General features: G+C 34.7%; 1 protein-coding gene across 1 annotated transcript in view; it reads left to right on the top strand.

Moving 5' to 3' along the window:
* The window catches only part of TARS2 (threonyl-tRNA synthetase 2, mitochondrial), a gene marked incomplete in the record, with an annotated part of 833,318 nt that overhangs the window by 734,165 nt on the left and 80,330 nt on the right, over positions 1-18,823 (top strand). The window contains 1 exon segment of the mRNA XM_044079202.1: positions 1,628-1,742. Within this exon segment, the coding sequence (XP_043935137.1) occupies positions 1,628-1,742 (115 nt within the window).

Raw genomic sequence — 18,823 nt, 5'->3', positions numbered from 1 at the left:
ACTTTAGAAAACATAAGCATAAAAAGGGAATTGATGTGACTTTATGGTAGTGAAATAATGTCAGCACTCTTCTGCTTTCTACAAGGGCAGTTGCCCCCTGATTAGAACTGTCTTCTGTTTTTCTTGAGTCTGTAATTGGGGAAATGGGAACTGGTCATGTAACCTGTGCTGGGTTTTGCCTACCAGTGCTTATCTTCCGTACCATCTTCACTGTTCTGCTGTATAAGATGAGCAGTCCCTTTCTCAAGCACCTGTATTAAATCTTTTTTCATCTCCTATGACTCAATTCAGAATGTCTTTTGCATCAGTAAAGATTTCTACCCAAGATGGAAAGACAAATTTGAAGAGAGATTGTTTTGACATCTGGAACATCAACAGAACTAAGAAGTAGTTATTAAAAAGAAATACTGCTTTATCCTAGTCCCCCCTGTCTTGCTTGCATAACAGAGACAAGATTTGGACCTTTAAACACCTAGTCTTGGACAACATTAAAAGATTCAGGCATTGTCTAGCTGTCATAATTTTCCCTGTCCAAACAAAACTCGTGTTACAATTCTGATATAGTCAGCATGCAAGCCAGGCCAGACTGTCAACTTGCTCTTCATGAATGTGATATATTCCTTCGCTTGTTTTATTTTCTCCAGAACTCCAATACATGCATTTTCTTTCTCCTGACCTTGTGCTTTTTGCACAGAGTGCATATACTCAGTCATTGCTACCTTCACGTTTAGTATTCATGTTACACTGCTAAAAGTTAACTGTTTGAAATGTGAAGATCCGCTTTAGCAAATTCCATAATATGGAAACCGAATGGCTGAAAAAACAGACTTATAGATGCTAAGCCAGAGATGGTCTAAGAGTTTGTATTTGTGTGTGTGTGTGTGTGTGTGTGTCTGTGGGTGTGTGGGTGTGTGTGTGTGTATTTGGGGGTGTAGACCCTTGTACAAACAAAAGACGTTTAAAGGAGAAGAGCAATACTCGGTTATCCCTCTTCTCCTGTATTTTTGGTATTTATTTCTTCGTGTGTTGGCACTCTGCTTTAAAAGTGCCAACCTTTCTGTAGGGAGCTTTGCTAAAATATTTTCTTTATGGTCATTCACATAGCAGTCCGGGGTTTGTTTCCTGCAGCCTGCATTTGCCTGTTGTGCGACTCTGAGTAATTCCCACATCAGACCTGAAAAGGGGTTGTGTGTCCAGTGGGGTTACCTTTGTTAATGGTTATTATTAATGTGCTGTTGCACTCCATCACTAATGCAGTCAGCATTTAGCGATAAATTGTTCTTTTACATAAAGTAGTTAGGTTTTGGTTCATAACGTAAAAGCTATTCCTGGGAAGGTTTTTGTGAGGATCAACCTGTTTCATTTGTTTTAACACAATTGCTTTATTTATTTTTTTTAATATTGTCATTGTATCGTGTAACTTCTGTGTTATTCATAATCGTGCTGGTAGCAACTAATTTGTAGGTTCACTGAGAATTAATTTATCTGCTTATCTCTATTTTGAAAAGTCAAAAGACCAATCTGAAACTCATTTTCGAAGCAGTCATAGGTGTCTCCTTTGTATTGTTAAAAATGTGCATTTAATTTTGCAATTTCTTACCCTTTTCATTTATTTTTATTCCATTAGGTTCATCAGAAGTTTCATGATGCAGGATTCATAGTAGACATTGACCTTGATCCTGGCTCCACCCTCAACCGAAAGATCCGTAAAGCACAGCTTGCCCAGTTCAACTTTATTTTAGGTAAGTTCATAGCTTTTCATTTTAAAACACATAGAGCATTAAATTTCCTTCTCCCCAAGGGACTGTGATGTTGAGAAGATGCCAGAGTGATTGTTGAAGACGGACATTTTATTCCAGGTTTCCGTCACTTCTTTCTGTAGTATTCCTTATTGTCTATTGTATTCTGTCTGCTCCTCCTTCCTGAAAAAAAAAACCTGTCATGGATAGGAGGCAGGATATTAAACAGGATTCGGAGTGCAGATGTGTTATTTTACTTGGCTCATAGGTAATTGTCTTATAAGGATAATTAAAAAAAAACACAAATGTGCACTTTCATGAGTATTTTCCCTAATGTTTTAAGGCACACAGTGGACTGATAAGACAGTATATCTCTATGGCCAGTAGTCCATGAGGCAATAGGTTTGCAAGACTCATGGGAATGGAGCAGCCGGAGACCTGCTGTTCTCCCTCTGGGGGTAGGAACTTCTTGCTTCAGATTTCTGGTAGAGGCTATATGTGAATGAGAATTGATGGAGAAAATATTACACATAGGTATTCAGAGGGCAATGTGTTCTAGATTATATGTATATATTATTTGTAATTTGTTTACCAGGTTGGTCCCAGGAGGCCAGTGGCCTCTTTTCAGGGGGACCCCAGGTAGTATTCTTACTGACTAGGGGGAATTTGACAAGGGCAGCAGGGAACATCCCCTATTCTTCAGAGGAGAGGATGTGAAACACTCTCTGGGTGGTACTGGAGGGCTGCTACTGCATTTCCGGGAATGCCATGATGGAATAGATTTCAACAGAGCTGGAGAGAGGAGAAGGAGAAAACTTACTGAAGAAAGAGAAGGAGATGAAATAACTGCTACAAAGCTGGAAAACATAGGACGCGTGACACAAGTGTTGATAAATTTGATGACCCAGGTAGAGCTAAAGGGAGAAGAAGAAGAAGCTAGATGGTGTGACATGGAGGAGAGAGTGTTACAGGAGGAAGAAACAAAGAGATGGGGAAACACAGACAACTACTGGTGTAGGTAAAACAGTGGAGGTATTCTTGGCTGGTGGAGTTTTAGGTAAGTTCACAACTTTTAATTTTAAAATACATAGAACATTACATTTCCTTCTCCCTGGGGGACTATGATGTTGAGTTGATGTCAGAGTGATTGTTGAAGACGGATATTTTATTCCAGGTTTCCATCACTTCCTTCTGTAGTCTATCTTATTGTCTGTTGTATCGGTGCCTCCTTCCTGAAAAAAAAAACTGCCATGGATAGGAGGCAGGATAGTAAACAGGATTCACAGTGCAGATGTGTTATTTTACTGGGCTCATAGGTAATTGTCTTATAAGGATAATTAAACAAAAGACAAATGTGCACTTTTGAGTATTTTCCTAATATTTTAAGGCACACAGTGGACTGATAAGACAGTATATCTGTATGGCCAGTAGTCCATGAGGCAATAGGTTTGCAAGACTCATGAGAATGGAGCAGCCAGAGACCTGCTGCTCTCCCTCTGGGGGTAGGAACTTCCTGCTTCAGATTTCTGGTAGAGGCTATATGTGAATGAGAATTGATGGAGAAAATATTACACATAGGTATTCAGAGGGCAAGGTGTTCTAGATTATATGTATATATTATTTGTAATGTGTTGACCAGGTTGGTCCCAGGAGGCCAGTGGCCTCTCTTCAGGGGGACCCCAGGTAGTATTCTTACTGACTAGGGGGAATTTGACAAGGGCAGCAGGGAACATCCCCTATTCTTCGGAGGAGAGGATGTGAAGCACTCTCTGGGTGGTACTGGAGGGCTGCTACTGCATTTCCGGGAATGCCATGATGGAATAGATTTCAACAGAGCTGGAGAGAGGAGAAGGAGAAAACTTACTGAAGAAAGAGAAGGAGATGAAATAACTGCTACAAAGCTGGAAAACATAGGACGCGAGACACAAGTGTTGATAAATTTGATGACCCAGGTAGAGCTAAAGGGAGAAGAAGAAGAAGCTAGATGGTGTGACATGGAGGAGAGAGTGTTACAGGAGGAAGAAACAAAGAGATGGGGAAACACAGACAACTACTGGTGAAGGTAAAACAGATGAGGTGTTCTTGGCTGGTGGAGTTTTAGGTAAGTTAACAACTTTTAATTTTAAAACACATAGAACATTACATTTCCTTCTCCCGGGGGGACTATGATGTTGAGAAGATGTCAGAGTGATTGTTGAAGACGGACATTTTATTCCAGGTTTCCATCACTTCCTTCTGTAGTCTATCTTATTGTCTGTTGTATCGGTGCCTCCTTCCTGAAAAAAAAAAACTGCCATGGATAGGAGGCAGGATAGTAAACAGGATTCACAGTGCAGATGTGTTATTTTACTGGGCTCATAGGTAATTGTCTTATAAGGATAATTAAACAAAAGTCAAATGTGCACTTTTGAGTATTTTCCTAATATTTTAAGGCACACAGTGGACTGATAAGACAGTATATCTGTATGGCCAGTAGTCCATGAGGCAGTAGGTTTGCAAGACTCATGAGAATGGAGCAGCCAGAGACCTGCTGCTCTCCCTCTGGGGGTATTAACTTCCTGCTTCAGATTTCTGGTAGAGGCTATATGTGAATGAGAATTGATGTTGAAAATATTACACATAGGTATTCAGAGGGCAATGTGTTCTAGATTATATGTATATATTATTTGTAATTTGTTGACCAGGTTAGTCCCAGGAGGCCAGTGGCCTCTTTTTAGGGTCACCTCAGGTAGTACAGGTAATATTCATATTGACTAGGGGAAATTTAAAAGGGCAGCAGGGAACATCCCCTATTCGTCAGAGGAGAGGATGTGAAGCACTCTCTGGGTGGTACTGGAGGGCTGCTACTGCATTCCAGGAATGCCATGATGGAATAGATTTCAGCAGAGCTGGAGAGAGGCGAAGGAGAAAAATTACTGAAGAAAGAGAAGGAGATGAAATAACTGTTATAAAGCTGGAAAACATAGGAAATGAGACACAAGTGTTGATAAATTTGATGACCCAGGTAGAGCTAAAGGAAGAAGAAGAAGCTAGATGGTGTGACATGGAGGAGAGAGTGTTACAGGAAGAAGAAACAAAGAGATGGGGAAACACAGACAACTACTGGTGAAGGTAAAACAGATGAGGTGTTCTTGGCTGATGGAGTGGAGATTTTCAGAGTTTACCTCTGCAAATTGTTTTTTTTTTTTTTTTGTTACAAAAAAAGAAGTTGGGAGGGTGGCCTAATGGTTAAGGTGTGTGCCTTACAAACACAAGGTGCAGGGTTTGAGTCTCACAAGGGATAATTGGCTAGGCTTAAAATGGCTCACAAGGGAAGTTAGCTTAGTACTAATCTATGAACCTAAGTTATGCAGATTCAGCAAGGCAAAAAAGAATGGAAGGAGGAACTGAGAGGCGACAGTTACAGTTTCTCAGCAGCCTCAGAGAAGACGACCAGTGATAAAAATAAATGGTAAAAGTCATGACAGTTTCAATAGGTATGACATTATGGATAGTATTATTTCAATACTAACATTTAACATTAAAGATATAAGAGCATGAATTAATTATGGTGCTAAAAATTTTTGTGAAGTGACACTGGAAAGATTTAACTTGCTAGTAAAATTTATGACTGAGACTAAAAAAAGAAATACAGCAGTGCTATGAAAAGACTGTTTGTTTCATAGAATGGGACTACAACTAAAAAAGAGAATACATGTGCAGTTAAGGACTTTGGATATGGATGAGCTTGAGTTTTTATCTTTCACTATGTAGTAAAGTACATGAAATTAAAAAAATAAGCAATGAAAGCATGTATGGACTGGGGGTTGGGAAATGTGAATAACAATGGATGTTAAGGAATGGAAAATTCAATATATTTCAAGTACAGTAATTGTGAATAGCAAGAGAGGATTTGTTAGGTACTGGGGTCAACCCAAAGCATGTTATTTCTATAGGTCTGAAAATAATTTATTACAAGTAATCTCTGTGGTATCCCCGAAGTCTCAAAACAACCCACTAAAGTGTAGTGGGTCCAAAAACAAAACAGTGTAAGAAGCTTCTCTGTGTGGAAGATTTTCAGTCCATATATTTCTAGTTAAACACCGTATGTTAGTCAGATCAGACAATAGTAGTAGAAGTAGCGAACGTAAACTCGTCTTAAGTCAAAACAAAACAAAAAATAATAATAGAAAATATATAATTGTACAGTTTTACTAAGTATTTGAAAGTAATCCAAGCAAGGCAGGCAGTCTGTTTCCAGTCGAAAATCCTTTATTAAGTACACAGACAAGCGATCCAAGTAAAACAAAAATAGAGTAATAATTTCCTCACAAGCTTTCTAAATATATATATAATTTTATCAGGCATGGAAGTGGTTTATTTTGCTGTAAAACAAAGTGTTATTGGTACACATGTTAAATTCACATCCCTTCCCATATGAGTGTGATATTCGAGCTGGTCCTGACCTACCAAGTAGCTGTCATAATAATATATAACCCTTATGTACTTTAAATAAAATTTATAATGATGTGGTACCTCTTATTTAACCAAATTATTAAGTAGATTATTAAGTCTGTGATTTTATCCAAGACAATATACTACATGGCTGGAAATATATCAACTTTAGTTCATTTGGCAATCAAAAAATATGTATAGATATATACATATACATTTTGCATGTAAAAATCATTTTCTGTTTTCATAACCTATTGTTAACAACGATCGCTTTCGTCCTTCTAGACTTCTTCAGGTCTGTGTACAAGAACCCTAAAAACCTATATAATTGTATAATTGGTTAGTATTGTTATTACACATCATTTTGAATAAAGTGGAAAAAAGAACCAGGAAAAAAATAAAAATAAGAAAAAATGTATGTATGATGATGGAAACAAAATATACACTTAAATTTCAACTGATTTAAAATGGTATTTTAAAACAATTTGTAGAATGAAATAAAATAAAATACAATTAGTCATGTAAACAATGTGGTAATTTTCTAAGTTCCAGTGCACTTTTAATTGAACAGTAGTAGTTTAGTCCAGGCTTCCTAAAAGAGTTCAGCTTTAATTGCCATATGAGTTCATGTTTCTCCAGAATATTCAGGATGTCTCCTTCAAGATCACCCATGTCTATGTGATACAGGATCTGGAACTTAAAACCTGTGTGTCTTTTATGAAGAGAAAGTTGTTTGGCTAGTGCATTATTTTTGCATCCAGAGAGGATTTCTGACAGATGACATAAAATCCTATGCTTGAGTTTATTTACAGTCTTGCCCACATAGAATACATCTCATTCATTGCACTGTTCCCTGTAAATTACTTTTTTAGTAGTACAGTCACCCCCTGCACTGGTTTTAATGATCTTCTTTAAGTAAGGGCAATAAAAACTATCACCTTGCTGTATAAATATACAAAATGTACAATTAGTTTCATATCTTTTAGTGCTTTTCTCACATGGTGTAGGTTTAAATTCAACAAAACTTCTAATATTCCTGGCCTTCATATAAACAAATGATGGGGCTTCACCTAAGATGTTAATCAGAAAAGGGTTTCCTGTGACAATGTCCCAGTTTTCTTCAGTAATAATTTTGATACTGTGATAATCCAAAGTGTATGTCAGGATGCAGCTATTTTTGCATTTGTTATTCTCTGTGGAATTACTTAACATTTTTCTATTGAGGAGGTTGAGTGAAGGTGCTTCAGTCCTTTTCATTTCTATAATGGGTTCCAGGATGTTTTTTAACATCTGACTTTCACAGCCTCTCACTAGAAAATCATTCTCTAAGTTGTTCAGGTTTCTCAAAAATGGTTCCATCCCTGTGGTAATTCGAGCTAATCTATAGCCTTGGGACTTCACTACATTATACTTGGTTTTTGTAGGATGTAGACTTTTACTGTGGAGTAATAAGTTAACCCTTGTTGGTTTTCTGAATAGATCAGTGGTGATTCTGTTATTGCTGGTGTCCTTGGAAATCTGCATATCTAAGAAAGTGGTTGAAGTACAGCTATGGGAAGAGGTAAACTTCAGGAAGGGTGTTGTTTGATTGAGGTAAGTGATAAAATCTCCAAGCTGCAAGGTGTCACCTTCCCACACAATAAAGACATAATCAATAAAACATAAATAGCATGTGATATGCTGCATGTAATCTGTGTTGTCTAACACAAAGTCCTCCTCCTCCCATTTGTCCAGGGCTATGTTAGCTATGCTGGAAGCCATGGCAGCTCCCATTGCTGTACCAGTTTTTTGTTTGTAGTGTTTGCCATTGAAAGTAAAGTAATTGAAGTCCAGTACAAGATTAATGAGCTTGCTTAACTTTTGCAGTTGTGCCTGTGTACCCTGATTATGTTTCTTAAAAGACTCCATAGCTGCTGTTATACAGTAATTGTAAGGGAGCACTGTGTACAAGGATTCCACATCAATACCAAAATACTGTCAGCTTCCACTGTAATGTTTTTTATTTTCTTCAAAAAAATCCATTGAATCTCTTATGTATAACTTACTCTTTTCTGCTAGAGGTTTCAGCAAGTAATCAAGGTAAATGGCTGTGGCTTCAGTAAGGGAACCTCCACTTGCTACCACCGGTCTATAAGGTATGTCTTCTCTGTTCTTGTGTGGCTTTGGTATTCCAAAAAAGTAAGGTAAACGTGGGCATGGGCTCCATAAATAATTATAAAGATTTTCAGTGATAAGTCATATGCTCTTTTTATGTCATTCATGGTAAATAACTCATAAAATCTGATATCGTCCAGCATGTTCTCTATCTTTTGGTTGTAGCTAGTGGTATCAGATGAGAAAAAAGAGCATATGATTTATGCAACACGAATCTCACCACATTATGGGAAGAAAAACTTATCACTGAAAATCGTTATAATTATTTATGGAGATTATTTATTTGAAGAAAATAAAAAACATTACCGTGGAAGCTGACAGTATTTTGGTAACTATTGATGTGGAATCCTTGTACACAGTGCTTCCTCACAATTACTGTTTAATAGCAGCTATGTAGTATTTTAAGAGACATAATCAGGGTACACAGGCACAACTACAAAAGTTAAGCAAGCTCATTAAACATGTGCTGGACTTCAGTTTCTTTACTTTCAATGGCAAACACTACAAACAAAAAACTGGTATAGCAATGGGAGCTGCCATGGCTCCCAGCATAGCTAACATAGCCCTGGGCAAATGGGAGGAGGACTTTGTGTTAAACAACACAGATTACATGCAGCATATCACATGCTATTTATGTTTTATTGATTATGTCTTTATTGTGTGGGAAGGTGACACCTTGCAGCTTGGAGATTTTATCACTTACCTCAATCAAACAACCCCCTTCCTGAAGTTTACTTCTTCCCATAGCTGTACTTCAACCACTTTCTTAGATATGCAGATTTCCAAGGACACCAACAATAACAGAATCATCACTGATCTATTCAGAAAACCAACAAGGGTTAACTTATTACTCCACAGTAAAAGTCTACATCCTAGAAAAACCAACTATAATGTAGTGAAGTCCCAAGGCTATAGATTAGCTTGAATTACCACAGAGATGGAACCATTTTTGAGAAACGTGAACAACTTAGAGAATGATTTTCTAGTGAGAGGCTATGAAAGTCAGATGTTAAAAAACATCCTGGAACCCATTATAGAACTGAAAAAGACTAAAGCACCTTCACTCAACCTCCCCGGTAGAAAAATGTCAAGTAATTCCACAGAGAATAACAAATGCAAAAATAGCTGCATCCTGACATACACTTTGGATTATCATAGTATCAAAAATATTATTGAAGAAAACTGGGACGTTGTCACAGGAAACCCTTTTCTGATTAACATCTTAGGTGAAGCCCCATCATTTGTTTATAGGAAGGCCAGGAACGTTAGAAGTTTTGTTGAATTTAAACCTAGACCATGTGAGAAAAGCACTAAAAGATGTGAAACTAATTGTACATTTTGTATATTTATACAGCAAGGTGATAGTTTTTATTGCCCTTACTTAAAGAAGATCATTAAAACCAGTGCAGGGTGTGACTGTACCACTAAAAAAGTAATTTACAGGGCACAGTGCAATGAATTTGATGTATTCTATGTGGGCAAGACTGTAAATAAACTCAAGCGTAGGATTTCATGTCATCTGTCAGAAATCCACTCTGGTTGTAAAAATAATGCAATAGCTAAACACCTTTCTCTTCATAAAAGACAAACAGGTTTTAAGTTCCAGATCCTGTATCGCATAGACATGGGTGATCTTGAAGGAGACATCTCGAATATTCTGGGAGAAACATGAACTCATATGGCAATTAAAGCTGAACTCTTTTAGGAAGCCTGGACTAAACTACTACTGTTCAATTAAAAGTGCACTTGAACTTAGAAAATTGCCACATTGTTTACATGACTAATTGTATTTTATTTTATTTTATTCTAGAAATTGGTTTTAAACACCATTTTAAATCAGTTGAAATTTAAGTGTATATTTTGTTCCCATCATCATACATACATTTTTTCTTATTTTTATTTTTTTCTGGTTCTTTTTCCACTTTATTCAAAATGATGTGTAATAACAATACTAACTAATTATACAATTATATAGGTTTTTAGGGTTCATGTACACATACCTGAAGAAGTCTAGAAGGACGAAAGTGATCTTTGTTAACAATAGGTTATGAAAATAGAAATTGATTTTTACATGCAAAATGTATATGTATATATTTATATATATATTTGATTGCCAAATGAACTAAGGTTGATATATTTTCAGCCATGTAGTATATTGTCTTGGATAAAATCACAGACATAATAATCTACTTAATAATTTGGTTAAATAAGAGGTACCACATAATTATAAATTTTATTTAAAGTACATAAGGGTTATATATTATTATGACAGCTACTAGGTAAGGCAGGACCAGCTTGAATGTCACACTGATGGGGGAAGGGATGTGAATTTAACATGTGTACCAATAACACTTTGTTTTACAGCACAATAAACCACTCCCATGCCTGATAAAAAGTATATATATATTTAGAAAGCTTGTGAGGAAATTATTACTCTATTTTTGTTTTACTTGGATCGCTTGTCTGTGTACTTAATAAAGGATTTTCGACTGGAAACAGACTGCCTGCCTTGCTTGGATTACTTTCGAATACTTAGTAATGCTGCATGATTACATATTTTCTATTATTACTTTTTGTTTTGTTTTGACTTAAGACGAGTTTACGTTCGCTACTTCTACTATTGTTGTTTGATCTGATTAATATACAGTGATTAACTAGAAATATATGGACTAAAAATTTATTACAAGACTGTAACAAAATAATGTGTGGCCAGTGTGGGGAGAGGGAACATACAGCAAACAACTGTAAGCCTTTTTGTAGAAAATGTGAAGAATTTGGACAGTTCTGGTTTGACTGTCCCATATTAGAAGAGGAAAGAGTAAGTGAAGAGTAAAACTCAGAAGAAAGACAAGCAGTAGAAAATATTACAGAAGATGTTGAAAGGAAAAAGTGGTATGGGACGGGGGATACTGAAAAAGGTTAAATAATTAAGAGGTACTTAAAGAAGAAATAATAGTTCCAAGTGAGGTTATTAGTGTTAAGGAATAGAGCGCATTTACAATTTTGTAAAGTGAAGAGGAAGAAGAGGAGAAAATTGGTATGGGAGAAGAACAAAATAGTAAAAAAAAAAAAAAAAAAAAAAAAATCAGTTGTTGAGAAACTTTGCGAAACTTAAAAGAATGAAAAGAAAATAAGACCTGGAAGTCAATCACTTATAAAAAAGAAAAAGGATGATATAGTAATTTTAGCATTTAATGTGACTAGCATTAGAAATGATATACAAGATGTATGGTTGTGGTGGAATGGTTTAAAAAAATGTTTTTTGCTTCCTAAATAACAGATGTAACAAAGAAGAAGACAAAAGGAAAATAATGCAGGCAGTGTAGTGTGTGGGTGGGGGAAAATTGTTTGGTCAATTGAAATTAGATGTTCTGCAATAACAATTCTTATTAGAATGAAGAAATAAGAATTTTAGATGTAACAATAGCATCAGGAAGGGTAGTGATATGAGAATGAGACAAAATGTATAAGATTAATAGTGATTCATGCATATACTGCCTTCTTCAGCTGTTTGAAGAAAAAAATATATATTAGTAAATATGCCAGTAGTGATGGTAAGAGATTTTAACTGTAACCTGAAGAAAGAAAAAAAGGGGAAAAAATAATGCAGGATCTTAAGATGTAACAGGGTTTAATAAAATATGGAGATTTAAAAGAAGGCAAGAATAGAGAATGGACATATAAAAGGGGTATTTTTAATACTGAAACTAATTATACAATTTCTACAGACATGAAAGAAGTAACAGGGGGTTACAGATGACAAAGTTTTCAGATCATAAAGCACTATGAGCTAGAATAGGGCAAAACAGCTAAATAATAAACAAGGGAAAAGGAATAATGAGAATAACTGCAGAATTTAAAAAGGAGGAAGAAATGATAAAAGAGAAATAAATATCATGGAAAGATCATATGGCAATGAAACCATTTTATAAAAATTGGACACAATGGGAAGTATATAAGCAGAAGTATAAAAAAATATATTTAGAAGTGGAAAGAAAATAAAAAAAATAAGGAAAAATATAATTTTACAGAATTATGAAAAAGAAATAGAAAAAAGAAGCAACAAAACAAGGGAAAAAGAAAAACGGATGTAAGAAAAGAATAGAGAAAAAGTAAAAGTATTTCATAGACAAATATTTTTTCTGAATGGAAAGAAAGAGGAGGTTCACATTATTTAGCAAAATAAGTAAAGATGAGAAAAAGAAGGATGCATGCTATCTTAGATGGCAAAGAAAATAAATGTAAAATACAAACAGTAATATATTATGGAGGTGGTAGAAAGTTTGGCTGAGAAAATGTATGAATAAGAGGAGATGGATGGGCAAGAAGAAATTATATAACAGTAGAAGAAACAGAGAAGATGATAAAAGAAGATAAGAATGAATCAACACCAGGATACGATGGTATAAGTTATGAATATTATAAGGACATTAATAAAAACAAAAGAATGTAAATGAATGGATGAAGGAAAATACAATGGAAGAGAATGCGGTGGAGTGATAAAATTAAATGGAAAAAAGGATGAAAGAAAATATATAAAAAAAAATGGAGGGCTATAAAACTAAGGAATATTGACCATAAAATATTTATGAAAATACTACAAAAAGGACAGAGGAAATGTTGGATGAGATAGTAGGAGAAGGGTTCTATGGTTTAAAAGGAAGAGAGGTGAAAGAAATGTTAATTATAGTGAAAGAAGTCTAGAGATGATGCTGAAAGAAAATAAAGTTTTAAGACTGATAGCATGTGGCATAGTTAAAACATTTGATAAAATAAGCCATGAAGCAGTGTGGTGGAGTTTAGAGGTATGGCATAGGAAGAAAAATATTAAAATAATAAAGAAATGTTATGAAAATTTATGGGTTTAAGTTAAAAGAAATGGATAGATGTGGAAAAAATAAGTATTGAGAGGAGTAAAACAGGGATGCCCGATAAGTATGTGGTTATTTGTATTAGTAATGAATGCATGAATGAAAACAGACATGCATGTATAAATTGAGGTCGACAAGATGTGAGATGGAAGCAAATGCCACATTACCAATACATATGGTATATGCAGATGATTTAGTTCTAGTAACAAACAACAAGGGATAGACAAGTCAGGTTGTAATAAGGATTTAAAAGCTGTTAAAAAAGATTGCCTGAGATTAAGCAAAATCAAGTATAAGGGATTTGGTGAGATAAAGAAATAAATGTAATATATTTCACAAGAAAGGAATTAAAGATCTTTGGAATGACATTTAAATGAATGGAGAGAGATGCTGGAAGAAAAAAAATTGGGTTGGTGGAAAAGTTTTTACTTATTTCCGAAAAAGACATATGCTGAATACTTGGGTATTAAGAAAATGGCATGTTTGGTGGAAATACATGATTTTACTCAAACGGAAAAGAGTTACTAGAGATTTTTAAAGCTTTATTTGGAGCTCAAGGCTGAACAGGATGAGAAGAGGGATAATTTATAATAAAAACCAAGCGGTTTGAATAAAAAAAAAATCCAGTGGTGCACTTGGCATCTATGCATTTATTTTAGGTAATGAAAATGATAAAAGAAAGAAAACAAAATTATATTAAGCTGCTATAAGAAAAATATAAAAATGTATACAAAGAAAAAACGGGGACAAGAAAAAAAGAACAGGATAGAAGAAAAAGAATATGACAAAAATGAAATTATGGAAGGTAAAAGTAAATGAAGCTGATGAGAAAAGAAAAACACGGTATAGTATGTTTTAAAAAAAATGGTGCCCCCATGGAAGTAATTAAAAGAGGACAAAAAGCAATTAAAGAGAAGAAAAAGGTTTGAAAATTTTATGAAGCAGAGTATTTTTGTGAAGAATTTTATCAGACAAGTTTCCTGTGAAAGGGAATATGAAATATAAGGTGATGGAGGCAAGAACATATGTTGACTGTAGTGAAGAAAAAACAACAAAACATTGTTTTTTGAGTTCCGAAAAGAATAAAGCATTTGGGGAAAAGTTTAAAAGAGAATACAGATAGGATGAGTTTAAATGCATTAATATGTATATAATATTGTATGGAAAGTATGATAAAGTAAAGAAATGTTATAGATAAATGGGATAAATGACTGTTTGTGACAGTATGGATGCTATGGAAAAAAGATGTGAGAATTTGTTGTATAACAAGAAAATGGAAGAAGATGATGTGTTAGCTGAAATAAGAAGACAGTTGTCTTAGAAAAGGTGGGGGGATAGAAGGTAATTATAAAAGAAAAAATAATGAAAGAAGTAGAACTGTTTAGTTCTTTTGTACTGATGTGGCCTTTTGTGTTGTAAGTAATTTTAAAGCATGAATGAAAAAAAAGTTTCTGTAAACAACTGATTTAAATTTTTGTAAATGTTAATAAAGCACCCCCTACTGTTTTCAATAATGGTCTTGGGATTTTTTACATCCACTTGATATGCCACCAACTCAGGAAGATGGGGCCTCTGTTTAATGTTTCAGCCAAAGTATGGCATACTCAGGAGTGCAGCTCCCCCTTTGTGCTGCATTGCAGTGTAGTAGAAAATGAATCCATCCTCCTTGTATTGGAAAGGAACCCACAGCTTTCTCGTTTTCCAGCACCAAAGGCTAGTGTGATACTCTGAAGCTACTGAGACTGCTGTCAAAGGAACAAAATACCAAATTACACAATATTGAGAAACTTAATTGTCAGCAGAAACTGTCAAAAATATAAGATAACAGCATTTATTTTGCAGGAACAAGCCCCTTTTTATCCTATACATCCACACTTTTGTTGCTTATATATGCCAACTTTTAGATCATACAGCAGACAATTTACACTTTGGAAAAAATAGTTTTACACAGTGCATGCATGCCCCCTTTATATATATATATATATATATATATATATATATGAGAGAGAGAGAGAGAGGGAGGGGGGGGAGGTACATATATTTGTGTGTGTGTGTGTGTGTGTGTATATATATATATATATATATATATATATATATATATATATATATGTTTAAAATGTATGTGTGTTATGTGCTATATGAAGTGTCTTGCACTGTAGATTTAGGAAATGAGCTTTGTGTTGAGGCTACAAGTAATGCTCTGAGTTTCGTAATACTGCCGAGTAAGGTATTTCATGAACTACACAAGTCAGACTTCAGTGTATTCCATGTATGTGTTTTTTAATGTTAGTGTTTTTAGTTGATTTCATTGGGATGCATTTATTGTCTGAGTTTCCATTGAATAGGGCTTTGGGTTGACATACATGCATACACCGGTCTTGGGCGTAGCCTTACAGTCTAGCTGTGAAGTCATTTTTGTTTGTTTATTTATTTATTTCTGTTTTGTAGTGGCAGTTCATTTTTTATGTATTTTAGTAATGTAACGAGGATTATATTGGGATAGTTATTTTCATACTTTAGATGTGCATTTTTGATAATTTGTAGTTAATTTACTTAGAATCTGGTCTGTTTTGCCAGTATTACAGTTTTCTGATTGGCTAATTGCATTTAGTGTTTTGTTATACTTTTATTCTTTAACATTTTTTTTTCATTTTGATATGAATAAATTTAATTTACTTGTAAGTTGATTTAGATGTGCATTGTTTGTTTGTGTGCTTGTGTGCATGTAGAGTTACTTTTTACATTAAAGTGAATAAATGGAAAATGTGTTACTCATTTTATTTTTGTAATTTTGAAAATTTATTCTAATTTTTAATTTGAGTTTAGGAAGAATTTTTAGTGGTATAGTGTGTTTTGGGGAGTGTGCAATGTATGAAATTTTAGTTTAGCTTTCAGTAAGTAGACTAAATATGACAGGTTAAGGGGGATTTTTGTAGGTTTGATGACATGTCAAGGGTATAATTGAACTGCTGATGGTATTGCAAGAGTGTAGGTTAATTTTAGAGGACATACTAGGAGTGCAGATAAACAAAGAAAAATTGACGTAATGTACCAGATACATTTTTATGTTAATCTGGGGTCTGCATTTAGGATCATACCTCTCATTTGCTATGATTTAGACATAGCAGCATAATTTTTGCCCTGATGTTTAACCTTGCTCTTGTTAGATTTGCAGATTTTCATCAAGTTGAACCTTTTTAAGGATACATTCATCTTTAAGTAACTAATGTAAGTTTTTTGCAAAGCTTCCTTATAATTTACTGTATAAGGTGTAGTAGCTGAATATCTTTTGTTCTGAAAAATAAGAAAGTGCTTCTCTTTCTTTCCTTCTGCTATGATTTTCAAGGGTAGTGCTGTGATTTTTAATGCTAAGAGGTATGGTTAGGATAGATATATTGTATTTGTGTAAAGCAATAATATATATAATAAAACACTGTAAAATGTTAGCATTATTTTACTGAGTGTATTTTGGCATTGTACACTCCAGAGTGGCTAAGCCTTGATTGTGTTTCCAAAATCAGACTGCATGAAGAAAAATATTTTTTGTTTTCATGGTCCCATTATAAGATCAGACTGCATGAGGCAAAATATTCCATTATATAATTTACCTATATAGTGCCTTCTATTTTGAACTGTAAAACCACAGTTTCTTTATGAGTCCCTCCTTTCATACAGCTGGCTGATGCCTATGTCTCTGCCCATTGATTTCCTACCAAGCCAAAAGCCAGTCATAGTGCATCTATCATCCAGGCAGCTAGCAGTGAATTTTTATCATGCACTGATATCCTGCTTGAATGCTACACAAGTGCTTTAGATGAGGTGCATGCTTTGTGGAGTCATCACATGGTTTTGCAAGTGATATAACCCCTTGGGTAAACTTTCCTTCCCTCTTTGAGTAGACATGCCCTGCAAAACTCCCCTCACTCTCCCCCAACCAGGAAGCAGGTCATCAATGCTTTTTCACTTCTTTTCCTTTCTAGCTGGCTTCTTCATCTTCCTGGCTGCTATGTGAACCCAAACTGGTGGGAGTTGCAGTCAGTGCTCCTTCCATTTACTCTACAAAAGTTGACCTTTTGATTTCTTTGTTAATAAAACAATTTCTAAAACGTGTATGTAAATATAACACATTTTGTAGGTTGGATACATTATACCTTTTGTGCTTATAATGCAAATACATTATCTGTTTTTATTTACATGTAGTTTGTTTAAAAATGTGAAGATATATTAAAGTGTACCTTTGTCAGTTTACCATATAACGTTTTGATGTTTGGATTTTAAACAAAGCTCATTGTGTAGGTAATGGTATACTGAATAACTTTCAAGGTCACAGTAATTCATTTGTTTTTGTTTTGCAGCTGTTCATACTTGTTTGTTAAGAAATAGAGGTAGATTTTTCTGCCTTTTTGAAAATGAATATGTTTATAAATTATTTACTTTTGTGAAACACCATATTGCTTATATAGATACTTTCATGTGGATCACATTTTTGATTTTAAGTATGGTGTTACGTTATTCTGTTTTACTGTTGTTTGTAAAAAAAAAATGACATTTTAAATGTTTTTTTTCAGTTTACAGTCATTGCAAAATACATATAATATAGTACCACTCAGCTTATACAGAATTTTGTGCTGAGTGTCATGAAGATTGTAATGTGCTACTGTCTTTTTTTTTTATTTTTATTGTTGCATGGGAGAAAATGTTTCTGACAGAAAAGCTGGCATGTACTGTTCGAAGGTATTGTCTAGACTTTGTTGCATACTTGGGTATCTTGCAAATTTCTATTTGTTGTTGTTTTGTAATTTGCTTATCAGTTTTCCTCTCCCAGTCCCTCTTAATATCTTCCAGCTGATTTTTGTAATTATCTTGAACCATTTTTTATGCCCTAATTATAACTTTCTTGATTGTATTCTGTGTTCTATCAAATACTGTATCACTGCTGGCATTTCATTTTGTGCCATTCTTTCCCTTTTTCTATATTTTAAATCTATCAGTCCTTGATATGGTAAGCAGTCCCTGTTTTGCAGTCCAGTACCCTTTTGGCTCTTGTTATTGTACTGGCCTGGTTAATTTGCTCCCAGACTTTGGATTCTTTGCCTAGGCTTCTCCAGCTTGCCTGTCTACCCTGGCTGTTATCTGTGGGTATCCCATTAGCCAGGATTTATTTCATCCAGTCATTTGCTTTGTTCTTAAATATTTTATGCTACTTTACAAATGTAATGCCCTGTCTTGTTTATCCTCACTTTAATCCCTTGTAATTCAACATTGTCTGCACTCAGCAACTTTGTTGATCTGTCCTCTCTGACTTGTTTGCTAATGTAGTCTTTGATGAAAGGAGATACTGACAGCCCAGCTGGCCGGAATTTTGTAAATAATTATATGTCATTGGTGAATATTGAAATGATTTGTGTAAGATGCTTGTGTTACAAATGTATTAGAACTGCATGTCTGGTCTATATCATATGACGGAATCGCACAAATTGCAAACGTTCATAATATCGAATGTACCACACCTCAAAGTGCTTTTTCTGAGATCGTGGTACAGTGAAGAATGGAATATCTGCCTTTTCCTCACTGTAGTGCGATCTCAGAGTTGGAATATATATTTAGCGTTGGGGGTGGGGGGGC

Source organism: Protopterus annectens, chromosome 8.part0 (assembly GCF_019279795.1).
Source record: "Protopterus annectens isolate FY-2018-M chromosome 8.part0, PAN1.0, whole genome shotgun sequence".
Taxonomy (NCBI): domain Eukaryota; kingdom Metazoa; phylum Chordata; order Ceratodontiformes; family Protopteridae; genus Protopterus; species Protopterus annectens.
Note: the sequence above shows the minus strand (reverse complement) of the source record. Positions and strands in the feature narration are given on the sequence as shown.